The 16,544-nt window shown below is 42.4% G+C and overlaps 1 protein-coding gene across 28 annotated transcripts in view; it reads right to left on the bottom strand.

Annotated features, from left to right (window-relative positions):
• Positions 1–16,544, bottom strand: part of CACNA2D3 (calcium voltage-gated channel auxiliary subunit alpha2delta 3) — a 923,853-nt gene that overhangs the window by 166,779 nt on the left and 740,530 nt on the right. For all 28 annotated transcript variants that reach the window (XR_008476741.2, XM_078351196.1, XM_078351197.1 and 25 more), the window contains 3 exons: positions 16,391–16,486; positions 10,894–11,015; positions 3,261–3,341 (listed from right to left, as the gene is read on the bottom strand). Coding sequence is in view for 27 of the 28 variants with exons in the window: in XM_078351196.1 (XP_078207322.1) it covers positions 3,261–3,341; positions 10,894–11,015; positions 16,391–16,486 (299 nt within the window). In the remaining variant the exon portion in view is untranslated. The remainder of the gene's footprint in view (positions 1–3,260; positions 3,342–10,893; positions 11,016–16,390; positions 16,487–16,544) is intronic.

Genomic DNA, 16,544 nt, shown 5'->3' with positions numbered 1-16,544 from the left:
ACAATCTGTACAACAAACTCCCATAACACAGTTACTTATGTAACAAACCTGCACATGTACCTCTGAACTTAAAAGTTAAATTAAAAAAAAATTCTCATTCTGTGGTATTCTGTTCTAACAAATCAAAATGGACTAAGACACTGGTTATTATTTATTTGTAACTAGGGTGCCTGGCAAAAGCGGAGGCTCAGGAAACATTTATTTATTTATTGAATGAATAAATAAGCCACCAACTTTTAGATTACAATGGGTTATCCTAAATTCTAGTGTTTTTATCCTTCCTTTTTATCCAAGAATTTTCTTGTTTGTTTTCTCATTTTATCCCTGAACTGACACAGGGTGAGGCAAGGGAGGTAATAACCCCAACTCTATTTCAGATAGACCTTTAGAGACCCAAGAGTGCATATTGAGCAAGTTACTGAGTGAGTGATAAACTATGTGGACCTCACAGTCCAAGATCTGTGTTTCCAGTCACAATGATACAATGAATTAAGGACTCAACACAACAGAAGATTCCAGGGCTAGGACGAGACTTGGTAGGCCAAAGGGAGAGTCCCACCACTTCTTCCTGTGCAGTGGGAGAGCAATTAAGAAAATGCGGCACGCTGGTGGCAGCTGGAGAGTTGGCAGGCTTCTTAAGAGAAAGACTGTAAGCAATGTCATAGGCTTAGAAGATGGATGGGGCCCGTTTATGCACCGAGGCTGGCGTACAAATGGAATCATGCCCAGTCTGACTGGCCTTTCTTCAAAGATGTCATTGACAGATGAGTGTCTAAATTTTTTTGTTTAAAAAAGAAAACACAAAAAAAGAAAGAAGAGAATAAAACAAGAAAACATCAAAAAAAAAAAAAACCCTCTTTCTACCCCACGCATATATAGCCAATGAACATGAGATGACCAGGTCGGGCCTGGGAGAGAAGCTGGCCTTTCCAAGGAGTCCCTGATAATTGTTTGCATAGTTGTGCACCTCTTGTTTCAGATGAGTTCCACTTTAACACAAGGACTTCATTGAAACCCAACATTCCTGCCAGTCGGCTGTCTCCCATCTGCTGTTGGGGCACACTGATGGGAGGCAAGCCTGCTCACACATTCATCTTCATCTGCCAAAACAAGGCTTCTTCCCCAATTAAAATGGCCTTTTTGATTTTAGAGTGGTAAACAGTGTCCACTCCATTTGAGGAAAATACACAGAGGAAAGTTACCAAAGCTAATCACACAGTGCCATGATGGTTGAGTCGAAGTCAGGAAAACTTGGGGCGGGCTGCCTAAGAGGCCACTCTGTTCTTGGAGACAGAAAGGTCTTCTTGAGGTCACTGCTGTCGTGGGGCTGCATCCACAGCAGCCTTCAACATTACAACCAAGCAATTCTGTTTTATCTTATGTCTACCAAACACAGTTTGAGAAAGGTTAATAATCACCAATTCTAAATGGTAAGGATTAAATACAGTTCTTCAAATGACCTTGCCTCTTGGCCTTGCTGTGTAATTATCTTTTGAAAATGGGGACCATTTGGCATACCCAGAGAAGCAGTAAACGGGCTAGTGCCTCCTCCATCCACTCAGGGTGGACCAAACAGTGTCTCGTGACCTACCTGTGGTCTACGGCCACCTATGCAACTCGATAATACCCTGGCATAGCATTTGGGAGGTGCATGTTCTCCTCTAGACTGGATGCACAGTGTTCAGGCTCAGACCACGTTTTACCTATACTCAGCCAAACAGGCATTTTTGAAATGTAAGACATTTGGAAATATGTGAGCATAGACTGTAAACTTGGACAGAGATGGGTGGGATAGACACAGTGACTTTAGGACTCATCCTTCATGATGTCTCAACTAGAAACCCAAGGAAAGGGTTTTAAAAAGAAATTTCAAACAGAGAGCCGGATATTCTGGCCAGACCATGTCTGTGACAGCTGCCGCATGTGGCCTCAGCTCCTGGAAGATAACATGCCTTCAGAATTAGCTAGCTGGACCAGTCTGGAGGTATGCAAGTCTGACCTCCTCTAAGCAAAAATAAATCTTGTTGAGTTAAATGATCCTGTCTCCCACTTTCCTCAAGGAACATGAGACATGAAGTGACAAAATTTGAAGACAGCAACTGTGAATCATCAGAGTCCATATCTCCTGGCTGATTAAGAATAGGTCTGCTTAGTTCAAGATGAGCCACAGGTCAGATACATAAGGCTGTCATCCTTGTCATACCCAGTAACTCAGGAGTAACCAGGGTAACTGTGCTCAGATCTTTCAACCCTGCTAATGCAATTACGATGCAGAGGCCAAGTCGGAAAGAAAGTGCTGGGACAAAAGCAGTATCTCCTCTCCACTGCAAACAGGGCTCCTCCATCTGCTCCGTTTGCACTTTTTCCCAAAAGTATTCAGTGTGTAAAGACACAGAAGTGGGTGTTCAAAGTCTTCCTAAAGTACCACTTATCGAGGGAGACTGCTGGAAAACAAAAATTGCTCCCTTTAGTAAACCTAGCCAATACCAGGTGGTGCTTGGGGCATATCACCCACCCATCAACCAAGGGCTCCAAAATGATCAGAATAAACCATATGCCAGCCACACCCTCAGGCCTTGTTTTTTATGTCAGTATTTGTCTTCAAAGAAAGGTTTGTGGTAGTGGCCAGCCCTTTAGGCCAGATGCCACCAGTGAAAGCCCCCAGCCATCCACAGAGAGCTGCTGACACTCCCAAAAAGAGAGAGAAATGGGAAAAGCCAGAGACAGGTCGATAATTTGACAATTCGAGACTCTCAGTCATATAATATTTTAGCTTTCCCCGGTCCCAAACCCAGCACCTACAGATACAGCTAATTATAATTCCCCAGGGGGATTAAAATCTCAGTCTCTCTGGAGAAGGGCACATTTCAGTTTGTGTTTGCCTAAAACAAACCTGCAATTTCCTCATATGCCTATTGTCAACCTAATGACACAGAAGCTGGAGATGTGGCATTTACTTTGAATGAATGTGCTACCTACCATCAAGAAATTCTCCTCGGCACTCACTAACAATTTCTCACTGTCTCAGAGCTTAAGGACAGAAACCCTGGGAAAGTTTTCTGTTTTCACATCAACCACCACCAACTGTCAGAGCCTTGGTTTGAAGGAGATGACACCAAGCTGAGGAGGAAGTAGTTTTAAATTGTTTTCTCCTTTGAAAACCTTTTTGGAGGATAAGCATGTGACGTAGAAGGAGCCCACTGGCCAGATGAATGGGCGCCATGCTTACTTTGTCTTCATGGATTGAATCCATTATTTACCTGCCACCACAGGAGATTTCCGTTCATCCAGGAGCTGGATGGATGTACTCGCTGTCACCACATTGCTTTTATTGACAGGTCCTGTAAAAAAAAAAAAAAAACCACCACAACAAAAATGAAGTTAATTACAGTGTACATGCTAAGAGAGTAATCATATCAGCCCACAGTCACCAATTCTGCAAATTGTTTTGGGGCTCAGTCCCAGGCCCCAGAGTCCTCTGAACTGTGGATGCACTGCCTATGCTGCCAGGCCATGAGTGCAGTGCTGTGAGTCCCCCTGGCTGAAGAAAACAGTGAGCTGACTTATGACCACCAGTGCACTGGGGAACATCCAGCCTCTTCACATTGAAACCATCGACCACCATCGAGGGACCACATTTTTTGGTAATCTGTGGTTTCAAATTGCAGTGTTTACTTGTGTCAGTGGTCATATTTACCCTGCCTGTCTAAACATAGCCATGAAGAGCTGTATGAGGGCTTTGAAATTATTTTACAAGTTGGCGACTTTAGCTCTGATTCATTGGTTAAATTTTTGCTGATCTATAAAATTGTAATTTCAAGCCCAGTTTTTCTGAGCAAAACCATTCTAAACAGGGATAGAGCTGGAGCACAATCTTCACTCCAAACTATTATTATTCTGGTAACAATATGGCATTAGTATAAAGAGATTTTTAATTACCAGCAATGGTTCCAATATCCATGAATTAAAAAAGATAGCACAAATTCTGAATGCCTGGAGTCCAATGCCAACGTTATAAAAGGTGCTCAATGAATGTGAGTTGGATGAAATTCAATTGAATTGAGAAGCAGGGAAAAGTCAAACCTGAATTTGAATAAACTTATGACAAAAGCAATGAGAGATTTTCTCCTGGCCCAAGTTTAAGCAGCCATAAAAATCAGTTTCTCTTCCAGTTTGTACAGGTATTCAATACATAGTAGAGAAAATTAGAGAGAGTTCCATTGCAGTGACTTGTAGTCAGTGATTTTTAAGGTTTTCCCTGACTCTAAGGGGGTTATGAAATGTCCTAAGATGTTAGGTCATCTGTAACTTTGCCACAAGCAAGGTAAAATTCACTTCATTATACCATTACATTGAAAGTTTGGCGAAAATCCCAGTTACCAAAACCAATACAACAACAGCTTGAGTTAATCAGAATTCATTTTTCCCAGACAGTTCTATGAAAAAAAGTGAATAGCAAAGCAAACTGATAGGAGGGGCCATCGCACACAAGTACACACACACAAAGCAATGTGGGGAGATGTTTTCATTCCCCACAGCTCCTTCTCCCAGTACAGTTGTGGCAAAAGCCACTCTGTCACAAAAGGATGGCTCAATGATTCGAAGAACAGCAAGGTAAGTTCTATTTTCTTCTTCAGAGGACTGTGAAAAGGAAATCTTAAGAGATTGCTCGACAATTGCTCAGAGATTTCATACCACCAGGCCTGCCTTACAAAAGCTCCTGAAAGAAGCACTAAACATAGAAAGGAACAACCAGTACCAGCCATTTCAAAATGTACCTAATGGTAAAGACCATTGACACAATGAAGAAACTGCATCAACTAATGGGCAAAACAACCAGCTAGCATCAAAATTCACATATAACAATATTAACCCTAAATGTAAAATGGGCTAAATGTCCCAATCAAAAGACACAGACTTACAAATTGGATAAAAAGTCAAACCTGGCCGGCACAGTGGCTCACACCTGTAATCCCAGCATTTTGGGAGGCTGAGGCGGGTGGATCACGAGGTCAAGAGATCGAGACCATCCTGGTCAACATGGTGAAACCCCGTCTCTACTAAAAATACAAAAAATTATGGTGGCGCATGCCTGTAATCCCAGCTACTCAGGAGGTTGAGGCAGGAGAATTGCCTGAACCCAGGAGGTGGAGGTTGCCGTGAGCCGAGATTGCGCCATTGCACTCCAGCCTGGATAGCAAGAGCGAAACTCCATCTCAAAAAAAAACAAAAAAAGTCAAACCCATTGTTGTGCCGTATCCAGGAAACCCATCTCATGTGCAAGGACACACACAGGCTCAAAATAAAGGGCCAGAGGAAGATTCACCAAGCAAATGGAGAGCAAAAAAAAAAAAAAAAAAAAAAAAAAAAAAAAAAAGCAGGAGTTGCAATCCTAGTCTCTGATAAAATAGACTTTAAACCAACAAGATCAAAAGAGACAAAGTAGGACATTACGTAATGGTAAAAGGATCAATGCAACAAGAAGAGCTAACTATCCTAAATACATACACACTCAGTACAGGAACACTCAGATATGTAAAGCAAGTTCTTAATGATGTACAAAGAGACTTAGATTCCCATACAATAACAGTGGGAGACCTTAACACTCCACTGTCAATATTAACCAGATCAATGAGACAGAAAACTAACAAGGATATCCAGGACTTGAACTCAGATATGGACCAAGCAAACCTCATAGACATTTACAGAACTCTCCACCCCAAATCCACAGAATATACATTCTTCTCAGCACCACATCACACCTACTTTAAAATACACCACATAATTGGAAGTAAATCACTCCTCAGCAAATGCAAAAGAATGGAAATCTTAACAAACAGTCTCTCAGACCATAGTGCAATCAAATTAGAGCTCAGGATTAAGAAACTAAATCAGAACTGCACAACTTCATGGAAACTGAACAACTGGCTCTTGAATGTTTACTGGATAAACAATGAAATGAAGGCAGAAATAAAGACGTTCTTCAAAACCAACGAGAATGAAGACACAACATACCAGAATCTCTGGGACACATTTAAAGCAGTGTTTGGAGGAAAATTTATAGCAATAAATGCCCACATGAGAAGCAAGGAAAGATCTAAAATCTATACCCTATCATCAAAATTGAAAGCTAGAGAAGCAAGACCAAAAAACCTCAAAACCTAGCAGAAGACAAGAAATAACTAACATCAGAGCAGAACTGAAGGAGATAGAGACACAAAACACCATTCAAAAAATTAATAAATCCAGAAGCTGGTTTTTCAAAAAGATCAACAAAATAGACAGACCACTAGCCAGATTAATAAAAAAGGAAAGAGAGAAGAATCGAATAGATGCAATAAAAAATGATAAAGGGGATATCACCACCAATTCCAGAGAAATACAAACTACTATCAGAGATTACTACAAACAATTCTATGCACATAAACCAGTAAATCTAGAAGAAATGGATAAATTCCTGGACACTTATACCCTCCCAAGCCTAAACCAGCAAGAAGCTGAAACCCTGAATAGACCAATAACAAAGGCTGAAGTTGAGGCAGCAATTAACAGCCTATCAACCAAAAAAAGCCCAGGTCCAGAAAGGTTCACAGCTGAATTCTACCAGATGTACAAAGAGGAGCTGGTACCACTCCTTCTGAAATTATTCCAAACAATCCAAAAAGAGGGAATCCTTCCCAAATCATTTCATGAGACCAGCATCATCCTGATACCAAAACCCGGCAGAGACTCAACAAGACAAGAAAACTTCAGGCCAATACCCATGATAAACACAGATGCAAAAATCTTCAATAAAATACTGGCAAACTGATTGTAATAGCACATCAAAAAGCTTATCCATCACGATCAAGTAGGCTTCATCCCAGGGATGCAAGGCTGGTTCAACATATGCAAGTCTATAAACATAATTCACCACATAAACAGAACCAAAGACAAAAACCACATGATTATCTCAATAGATGCATAGAAGGCCTTCAACAAAATTCAACAGGCCTTAATGCTCAAAACTCTCAATAAACTTGGTATCAACAGAACATATCTCAAAATAGTAAAAGCTATTTATGACAAACCCCCAGCCAATATCATAATGAATGGACAAAAACTGGAAGCATTCCCTTTGAAACCTGGCAATAAACAAGGATGCCCTCTCTCACCACTCCTATTCAACATGGTATTGGAAGTTCTAGCCAGAGTAATCAGGCAAGAAAAAGAAATAAAGGGTATTCAATTAGGAAAGGAGGAACTCAAACTGTCTCTATTTGCAGATGACATGATTGTATATTTAGAAGACCCCATTGTCTCAGCCCAAAATCTTCTCAAACTGATAAGCAACTTCAGCAAAGTCTCAGGATACAAAATCAATGTGCAGAAATCACAAGAATTCCTATACACCAATAACAGACAAACAGAGAGCCAAATCAACAGCAAACTACCATTCACAATTGCTACAAAGAGAATAAAATACCTAGGAATACAACTAACAAAGGATGTAAAGGACCTCTTCAAGGAGAACTACAAACCACTGCTCAAGGAAATAAGAGAGGACACAAACAAGTGGAAAAACATTCCATGCTCATGGTTAGGAATAATCAATATTGTAAAAATGGCCAAACTGCCCAAAGTAATTTATAGATTCATCATTATCCCCATGAAGCTACCTTTGACCCTCTTCACAGAACTGGAAGAAAACACCTTAAACTTCATATGGAACCAAAAGAGATCCTGCATAGCCAAGTCAATTCTAAGCAAAAAGAACAAAGCAGGAGGCATCGTACGACCTGACTTCAAACTATACTACAAGACTACAGTAATCAAAACAGCATGGTACTGGTACCAAAACAGAGACGTAGACCAATGGAACAGAACAGAGGCCTCAGAGGCAATGCTATACATCTACAACCATATGATCTTTGACAGACCTGACAAAAACAAGCAATGGGGAAAGAATTCTCTGTTTAATAAATGATGTTGGGGAAACTGGCTAGCAATTTGCAGAAAGCAGAAACTGGACCCCTTCCTGATATCTTACACTAAAATAAACTCCAGATGGATTAAAGACTTAAACAGAAGACCTAACACCATAAAAACCCTAGAAGAAAACCTAGGCAAAACCATTCAGGACATTGGCATAGGCAAGGACTTCATGACTAAAACACCAAAAGCATTGGCAATAAAAGCCAACACAGACAAATAGGACCTAATTAAACTCCAGAGTTTCTGCACAGCAAAAGAAACAATCATTAGAGTGAACTGGCAACCAACAGAATGGGAAAAAAATTTTACAATCTACCCATCTGACAAAGGGCTCATATCCAGAATCTACAAAGAACTAAAACAGATTAACAGATTTACAAGAAAAAAACAAACAAGCCCATTCAAAAGTGGGAGAAGGACATGAACAGACTCTTTTCAAAAGAAGACATCTATGAGGCCAATAAACACATGAAAAAAATGCTCATCATCACTGGTCATTAGAGAAATGCAAATAAAAACCACATTGAGATACCATCTCACACCAGTTAGAATGGTGATCATTAAAAAATCTGGAGACAACAGATGCTGGAGAGGATGTGGAGAAACAGGAACACTTTTACACTGTTGGTGGGAGTGTAAATTAGTTCAACCATTGTGGAAGACAGTGTGGTGATTCCTCATGGACCTAGAAATAAAACTTCCATTTCACCCAGCAATCCCATTACTCGGTATATATCCAAAGGATTTTAAATCATTCTATTATAAAGACACATGCACATGTATGTTCACTGCGGCACTGTTTACAATAGCAAAGACCTGGAACCAACCCAAATGCTCATGGATGATAGCCTGGACAGGGAAAATGTGGCACATATACCCCATGGAATACTATGCAGCCATAAAAAAACAATGAGTCTGTGTCCTTTATAGGGACCTGGATGAATCGGGAAATCATCATTCTCAGCAAACTGACACAAGAACGGAAAATCAAACACCGCATGTTCTCACTCATAGGCAGGTGTTGAACAATGAGAACGTATGGACACAGGGAAGGGAGCATCATACACTGGGGTCTGTTGGGGGTGGTCTATGGGAGGGACAGTTGGGGGGGTAGGGAGTTGGGGAGGGATAACATTGGGAGAAATGCCAGATATAGGTGATGGGGATGGAGGCAGCAAACCACATTGCAGTGTATGTACCTATGCAACAATCGTGCATGATCTGCACATGTACCCCTAAACCTAAAGAGCAATAAAAAAAAAATATATATATATATATATATATATATATATATATATATATATATATATAGAGAGAGAGAGAGAGAGAGAGAGAGAGAGAGAGAGAGAGAGAGAGAGAGAGATTGCTTGATAGAAGACAATGTTATTCTTCATAGGTCTCCAGCAGAATGAAAAAGTTCACTGTCTCTTGATATATTCAGCAATAACGTGTGATATAGACAAGCATAAAGAAAGAGCTTCAGGACCGGCACAGTCCCAGCACTTTGGAAAGGCTGAGGTGGGTGGATAACTTTAGGTCAGCGGTTTGAGACCAGCCTGGCCAACACAGTGAAACCTCATCTCTACTAAAAATACAAAAATTATCTGGGATAGTGGAGGGGCCTGTAATCCCAGCTACTCTGTAGGCTGAGGCAGGAGAATCATTTGTACCCAGAAGGCAGAGGTCACAGTGAGCCAAAATCATGCCACTGCACTCCAACCCGGGTGACAGAGCAAGACTTTCTCAAAAAAAAAAAAAAGAGCTTCGGACACCTGGAAATTTACATTTGAAAAAGCACACATAACTATGGGCAGGCATAGATACAGGCCTATCAGCAAAAGAGCAAAGACCCAAAGAATCTTAGACCTGAAAAGAATCTAACAGATAATCTAGTCTGAAATCCCATCCAGTGAGAGAATCTCATCAATAACATTCAAACGGCTCCTTAAATATGTCCATTAATGAGGAGCTGTCTTCCTAATGAGTCCATTCAACTAATTATAAGAGTACTCTTTGTTTTCCACGAATTTCAAAAGCACTCTTTCTGAAAACATTTTCAGTCATGGAAACGAGAAAGCATCAAGCCTTAGGGAGGAGGGCTGGGTGCAAACACTGGAGAACTTCGCTACGAAAGGAACTGATGTCATATGTAAAATATAACTACAGATGGAACTTTCCGGTGCAACCCAAGTTTACAGAACTAGGTTTCATTCATCTCTCAAGTTTCTTCAATGAACAGTATAGAGTGAGCACCCAAAATACCAGATGCATGAGGCAAGAAAAAAGAATGAGGAAAATTGGAGCATTTCCAGTAGGTTTTGCTTCCAAAACTGGTTAAAACAAGATAGGATTCAGTTCTTTTTGGAGGCAGGTGACTTTAAATTTTTATACTATCATATCATAAACTCTCAGGACTGAAAAACTGATCAGCTACATGCCTCTCATTGGTGACTGCAGGCTCCTGTCAAGAGAGCACATGGCTATACAAAGTCAGTCCTTAGTCCTGCATATCCATTTAAATCAATTCATTCCAATGGGGAACTGTGGACCTCTGCAGGGATGTGGCTCACTGAAGGTTCTGGCAAGGGATGCTTGAATTTTCTCTAAGTGGAGCCAGGACAACATAAAAAAGAAAAAAGAAATTGACTGATAAGTTTGTATTAAAATCCCATAGGGTGCAAAACACCAGCTCTGCTTCCTGAAATACATTTGCATAATTTCATAAAGGAAAAGCCTTCCTTTTATTTGAGGTTATTACACTTACGAACTGGTCACTGGTTCAGGGCTGACCCCATATTCAGCATTGGCTCTGAGGGTTGAACCTGGTTCCGCATTCAGGCAGCTCCCCCACACCCTGCATACAATGCCCAGACCCACTGGACCTGACCGACAGAGCCCGCCTCCAACAAGGGCACCCACCAGTGCTGAACGGGATCGAGTAGACGAAGCTCCCTGGAATCTGCTCAGCAGCTCTTCGGTACCAGAGAGGGAAATGGTCTGCATTAAAAATGTTCTCCTTGTCACCAGCTTTCAGGAAGTCCCTTGAAGTGGAAAAGAATCAGAAGAACACTGTATCACTTAGCAGTGTAAAGGGGGGCCTGGAGCACCCTGACAGCCTTTGTCAGGTAAAATCAATATTTGCTTTTAGAACCCCAACTTGCATTTCTCAGTAGAGAGGGGACCTTAGTTAACACTGCACACCCCAGATTACTCAAAAATATCTTGCAGAGCTCTGGAAGTCAGATTCTGAGTGGGTAAAATAATTTTTCCTTGTATATCTAGTGAACTAATTGTCTTCAAGTCTGAAGCCAACCAACCAAACAAAGCCTTCTGGTTTAAAGCCGCCATCCTTGGTTTTTCTGATAGGATTTCTGTAGGCTTTAAAACCCACGCATATATACTCATACCCTTGGGAGAATCAACTTCTTAGGTAGATCTCATTCTTCTTAGAGCAAGTATAAAGAAGGTAAACCATGCTTCTTAGAAAAAGTACAAAGGAGGTAAACGTGAGCCCACACTGAAATCTTTGCACCCTTCTTCCCTCTCCTGCCTCCTCTCCAGACAAACAGGCCTGCTCATGCCCCCTGTGAACATCCCCACCCTCCACTGACTCCCTTCCTTCTGCCCAGAGAGCTTATCTGTCAGGAAGGCTAGCTACATTCTCCTTTCCATCTCTTCCTCTCAAAAATCACACTCGTCTTCAAAGTGCACCTCCTCTACCACCTACTCCATGAATCCACAGAGACATGTGCAAGCTCTTGCCACACATCCTGTGCCCCCACACTCTCGGTCACTCTCATATAGCCTTTTTTTTGTCCTGCACAATCGTCATACCCCCTCCTCAGACCTCCCAAAATCTCTCAGGACAGGAGATTTTTTTTACAATTGTGCACTTTTCACAGAGCCTTAGCATACTCAAGTCCCAGTGCATGATTATTGACATGACATGCCTCTGGAGAGTCACGTGTGCTCTCCAGCACCTGAAGTGCCTCATCTTGGCTGATATAGTGCAAGGAGAGGAAACGACTGCCTAGTTAGGCCACAGTCTGCTGCAGACGTTTTTCAGGAAGGGAGACCAATCAGGGGACAAACGTGTAGGCAGGAACTTGGAGAAGAAATGGCACCACTTTCAACCCAGCAGTTTGCAGCATACAGGTGGATCGCACAAACCATGGAGAGAAATTTTCCTGCTAAATTATAACTGTCTGGTTTCTTGAACTTGGCACCTAGTTCAGGAAAACATTCTATAGTTGCAGGGTGTGTCTAACCAGTGTTCCCTTCACCTCTACCAAAGATGGAGTGCCCAATTTTTAGAGAGGAGGCTCATGCCATTGGAGGTCACCCTCCAGGTGCTTAGATAGCTCTGGAATCTACCTTCCTGTAACTTGTACTAGCATGTTCTAACTCCTCTCTAAGGTCTGGACCTTCTTCCCCAATTCCCAGGGCCTGGCTCTCAGCAGATGCTTGGTGTATGCTTAACAATCACAGCATAAATCTAATCTCATATCCAGATAAGAGCTTCTCCAGTGTTAAACACAATTTCCTATACCTTCAAAAATAAAATCTCTCAATTCTTTCAAATTCCTTTGTCTGTGTAGTCATCTTTATAAATGCTCTACTTTGTTTATATTGCTTTAAAATTTTGCCTACTAGAATTGGTCATCGTAGGTCAAAAAAGGTCTGACATAGCATAGCTGCCTGCATTTGATCTTGATTCTTATTGACAAGATGACTCTCCAGAAACTAAAAACTTAAAAAATGTTTTTGTTAAAGCACTACTCTCTCTTTCAGAAGGCCAAGGCTATCTTTGGAGTCATATGCAAGATTGAATAAGTGCAGAGATGTCCTGTGTTGTCTAGAATGCTGGACATCGGGACTTCCAGGCTCATCTTGGTAGACAAGCTCTTCCTTATGCTGCTGTATTCAGTGGTGATGTTTCCTGACCCAAAAGTCATCAGGCTTCAGAAATACTGAAATTTTAGCATTTCCATTTCTTTACCTAGACATGAAATTCTTTTTTCTTTTTTTTTTTTTTGAGACAGTCTTCCTCTGTCATCCAGGCTAGAGTGCAGTGGTGCCATCTCAGCTCACTCCAACCTCCACCTCCTGGGTTTAAGCAATTCTCTGCCTCAGTCTCCAGGGTAGCTGGGATTACAGGTGCAGGCCACCAAGCTCGGGTAATTTAACCTGACCTGGATGGCGTGAGGAGGAGCCTGTTTCCCGGCCCTTGGCGGAATGCATCATTGCTTTCCACACCGGGTCACAGGTTCAGCCACAGCTGAGCAGAAGGTGTTCACACTTGCAGCAGAAGGTGTTCTGTTCAGTGTTCATTAAGAGGTGCCCTGTCCATGCAGCACAGGTTAATGGTGCCATAGGGTACCTTTTGCCAGAGTCATGGCAGATGAGATGGTAGCTTAGTTACAAAGTATGAAGTGGTCCTCACTTAGATGATGACATTCAGGCTTTGGGGATGGCTGGCAACAGGTCCAGCATACCGCACATCTGGGTGTCCAGTGCCCAGGATAGCACTGGCACCCAGGGCAGCCAGCAGGAGCCTGCAGCACTTGATCCCTGTTAACCCTGGTGTTCATAAGAAAGGACTGAGTTGCCAGGAAGCCCTCTGCCAATGGGTAGGCAGCTCTTCTGGAGGAAACGGGAAGGAGACAGCTGATTTTACAGAATCCCAAAAAATGTGAAAGTCTCCTTCTGGAAACGAGGAGCTACTGTAGTGGTAAGTCAGGCTGGTCTAGGTTCTGGGAAGAACTGGATGACTCTGAGTGAGTAACTGAGTCTCTGACCTCCATTTACTCATCTACAAAACAGGAACAATCAAAACGTGCACTTTACCGAGGTTCTATCAGCATCATATAACACCATATGTGAAAGTGCTATGGACACTGAAAACATGTTCCAACAAATATATGGGATTCTTAAAGCCCAAGAGTTTCTTTTGTTCCTGGTGTTGAAATGGGAGGAGTAGGCGGTCACTTATAAACTTAGGGCTGTACACTGCGAAGGCTAACATCACTGGATGCTATATGCATGGTGATGTGAGAGGTCATACTGAAGGCACAGGGGGTGACAGCCAAGTTACAGTGTAACTGATCTACTTCCAAATGCAGGTGGTGGGATATGGGATGAAATCTCCATGTAGGAGACTGATGATCGTATGAGTTAATTGCAGGGTAGCAACTTTACATGATCAATTCTCTGCCCAATCCTTTAAGCGCTGCGTTTCATGCCCTAGTCAAAAACAAAAACTAAACCAAAAGTCAGAAAGCCTAAAATCTTTCGAAGCCTGGCTTAGAGAATGTATCCAAATAGCTGGATCTTGACAAATGCTATTTGATGGGAGAGGATAAGCAGGTAAGGCCCTTAGGCAATAGATGTCAAGGTGCCGCTATATGAAGCAACAACAGGAGTTTCTTGAACACAGAGGATTTCATCCATTCAAATTGTCAATGAGTATCCACTCTGTGGGTCACAAAATACCACAGAGAACAGAACACATAGTTGTAGATATTTTTAGCTTCCCAAATAAATTTTCCATCCATAAACAAATATATATTTTTTAGACAGAGTCTCACTCTGCTGCTCTGGCTGGAGTACAGTGGTGTGATCTCTGTTCACTGCAGCCTCTACCTCCCGGGTTCAAGCAATTCTCCTGCCTTAGCCTCCCAAGTAGCTGGAATTAGAGGTATGCGTCACCATGCCTTACTAATTTTTGTATTTTCAGTAAAGACAGCGATTTGACATGTTGGTCAGGCTGGTCTTGAACTCCTGACCCCAAGTGATCTGCCCACTTCAGCCTCCCAAACGTCTGAGGTTACAGGCATGAGCCACTGTACCTGGCCCATCCATAATTTTTTTGATCTTCACAGTAACCAAAAGAGATCATTGCTCTCACTTTTCAGGTGGACAGAATGAAGGCACACAAGTGAGATAAGCCAGGTATACCTCCCAGCTTCCTTACTGTACTCCTTTGTCTTTTAAGTCCATCACGATAACACAGTTATGAGACCAGCAAGGTGTCATGTTTTATTGTTGTTACTGTTTTGCTGTTTTAATTGCTTGCTTCAATCTCAAGGGCAGCAGCAGGCTTCCTCACTGAATATAGAAAATGAATTCCCTCGTCTCCCTTTGCCTCTCTGAATCCTAAGAGGAGAAGGCAATGTGTATCTCAGCACCTCTAGTCCTTCCCAGGAACCTGCCCTCTGGAAAAACAATTGTTTGGTGGAGGGAAGTGGGTAAAAGGCTAAAAAAAAGGCTTTAAAAAATCAAGTTGCAACTATAATCAACTTCATAGATGATAAATGTGAGTATCAAGAAGGTCAAAGTTCTGGAACAGAATTCAGAGCCAGTCTATTAAAATATCTAAACATTGATTCATCTGTCATTTACCAGACTTGGTTTTGTAAGGTTATATGGTGGGTGTCAGGGCCTCAGGCAGCAGAGGCAGACAGCACTGCTGAGCTCCAAGGGAGCACCACCTCCTCGGACCCTTGATGAGCCAACTCCTCTCAAACTGGCAGCTACCCTGTGCCTTGGTTATTCACCTTTAGGTACCCTGAAGGTTAGGAGTATAATGTTCCATGGTAATCTCTGAACTCATGCATACGCCTGCAAACTACTTTCAGACATTCTGAATCTCGGGACCCATTGTCCAAGTCTTAACAATCTCTCTTACTTCAGAGAAAAGAAATGGAAAAAAATTATTAATGGGCTCAGAAAAGACTTCATAGTCTACCTGCTAGCACTGGTGAAACACCAATTTGATGAGTTAAGGGCCCATGGCTCTCTGAAGATACAGGGGCTGAGCATCTGAGTACTAGACCCGGAAACTCTCTGCCCAACATCCATCCAGGCCTCTTTGGAAGTACAAGGAGACACTGTCAAATCCCAGTGTCCCCAGAGGGCCCACCCCTGGGTGTGGAGCTCTGCAGTCCCTCAGGCTAAGCACAGAGGCAAGGGGTCTATTAGTAAACTATAAACAAACAAACAGGACTTGGAACACTGATTTTTGTACAGGCAGGAATTCCTTAGCATAGCTACAGAACAGCTGAATGCCCTGAAGCCATTTGTTACCAGATGAGCGTTTCCTCCCTCTGGCGGCTCCCCAAGCAGTCGCACCACCTCCCAGAGTTCTGAAATGACTCATCAGGGTGAGAGAGGACTCCAGTGCAGTGGACAGAAGCCAACAAGAGTGAGTAACAAAGGGTGGCAGAAGAGCTAACAGGCAGGTGAGAGCACATGCTGGGGCCCCCCTGGTAGAACAGAGAGGAAGAATCACAATATGACTGGGGTGGCCTGAATTATGTTTCTACCAGTAGTGGAATCAAGAAATGAAAGAAGCCTCCCTTTGAATGTTCCATTTCAGGAGCTCCCTGGGCCCCTGCAGAGGATCCCTCCTACTTACTGATTGGTGAGCTGCTCGGCCCCGACAAACAGGTTGATTCTGGAGAGGCCCGTGCGAGTGCCCAGGAAGGCAACCTCCACACCCTTGTCAGAATTTCTGAAACAGAACAGCAGACATCAGGGAAGCCTCCAGACAGTAAGCAGATAATAGCATA

Source organism: Callithrix jacchus, chromosome 15 (assembly GCF_049354715.1).
Source record: "Callithrix jacchus isolate 240 chromosome 15, calJac240_pri, whole genome shotgun sequence".
Lineage (NCBI taxonomy): Eukaryota > Metazoa > Chordata > Mammalia > Primates > Cebidae > Callithrix > Callithrix jacchus.
This window is presented reverse-complemented; position numbering and strand designations above follow the sequence as displayed.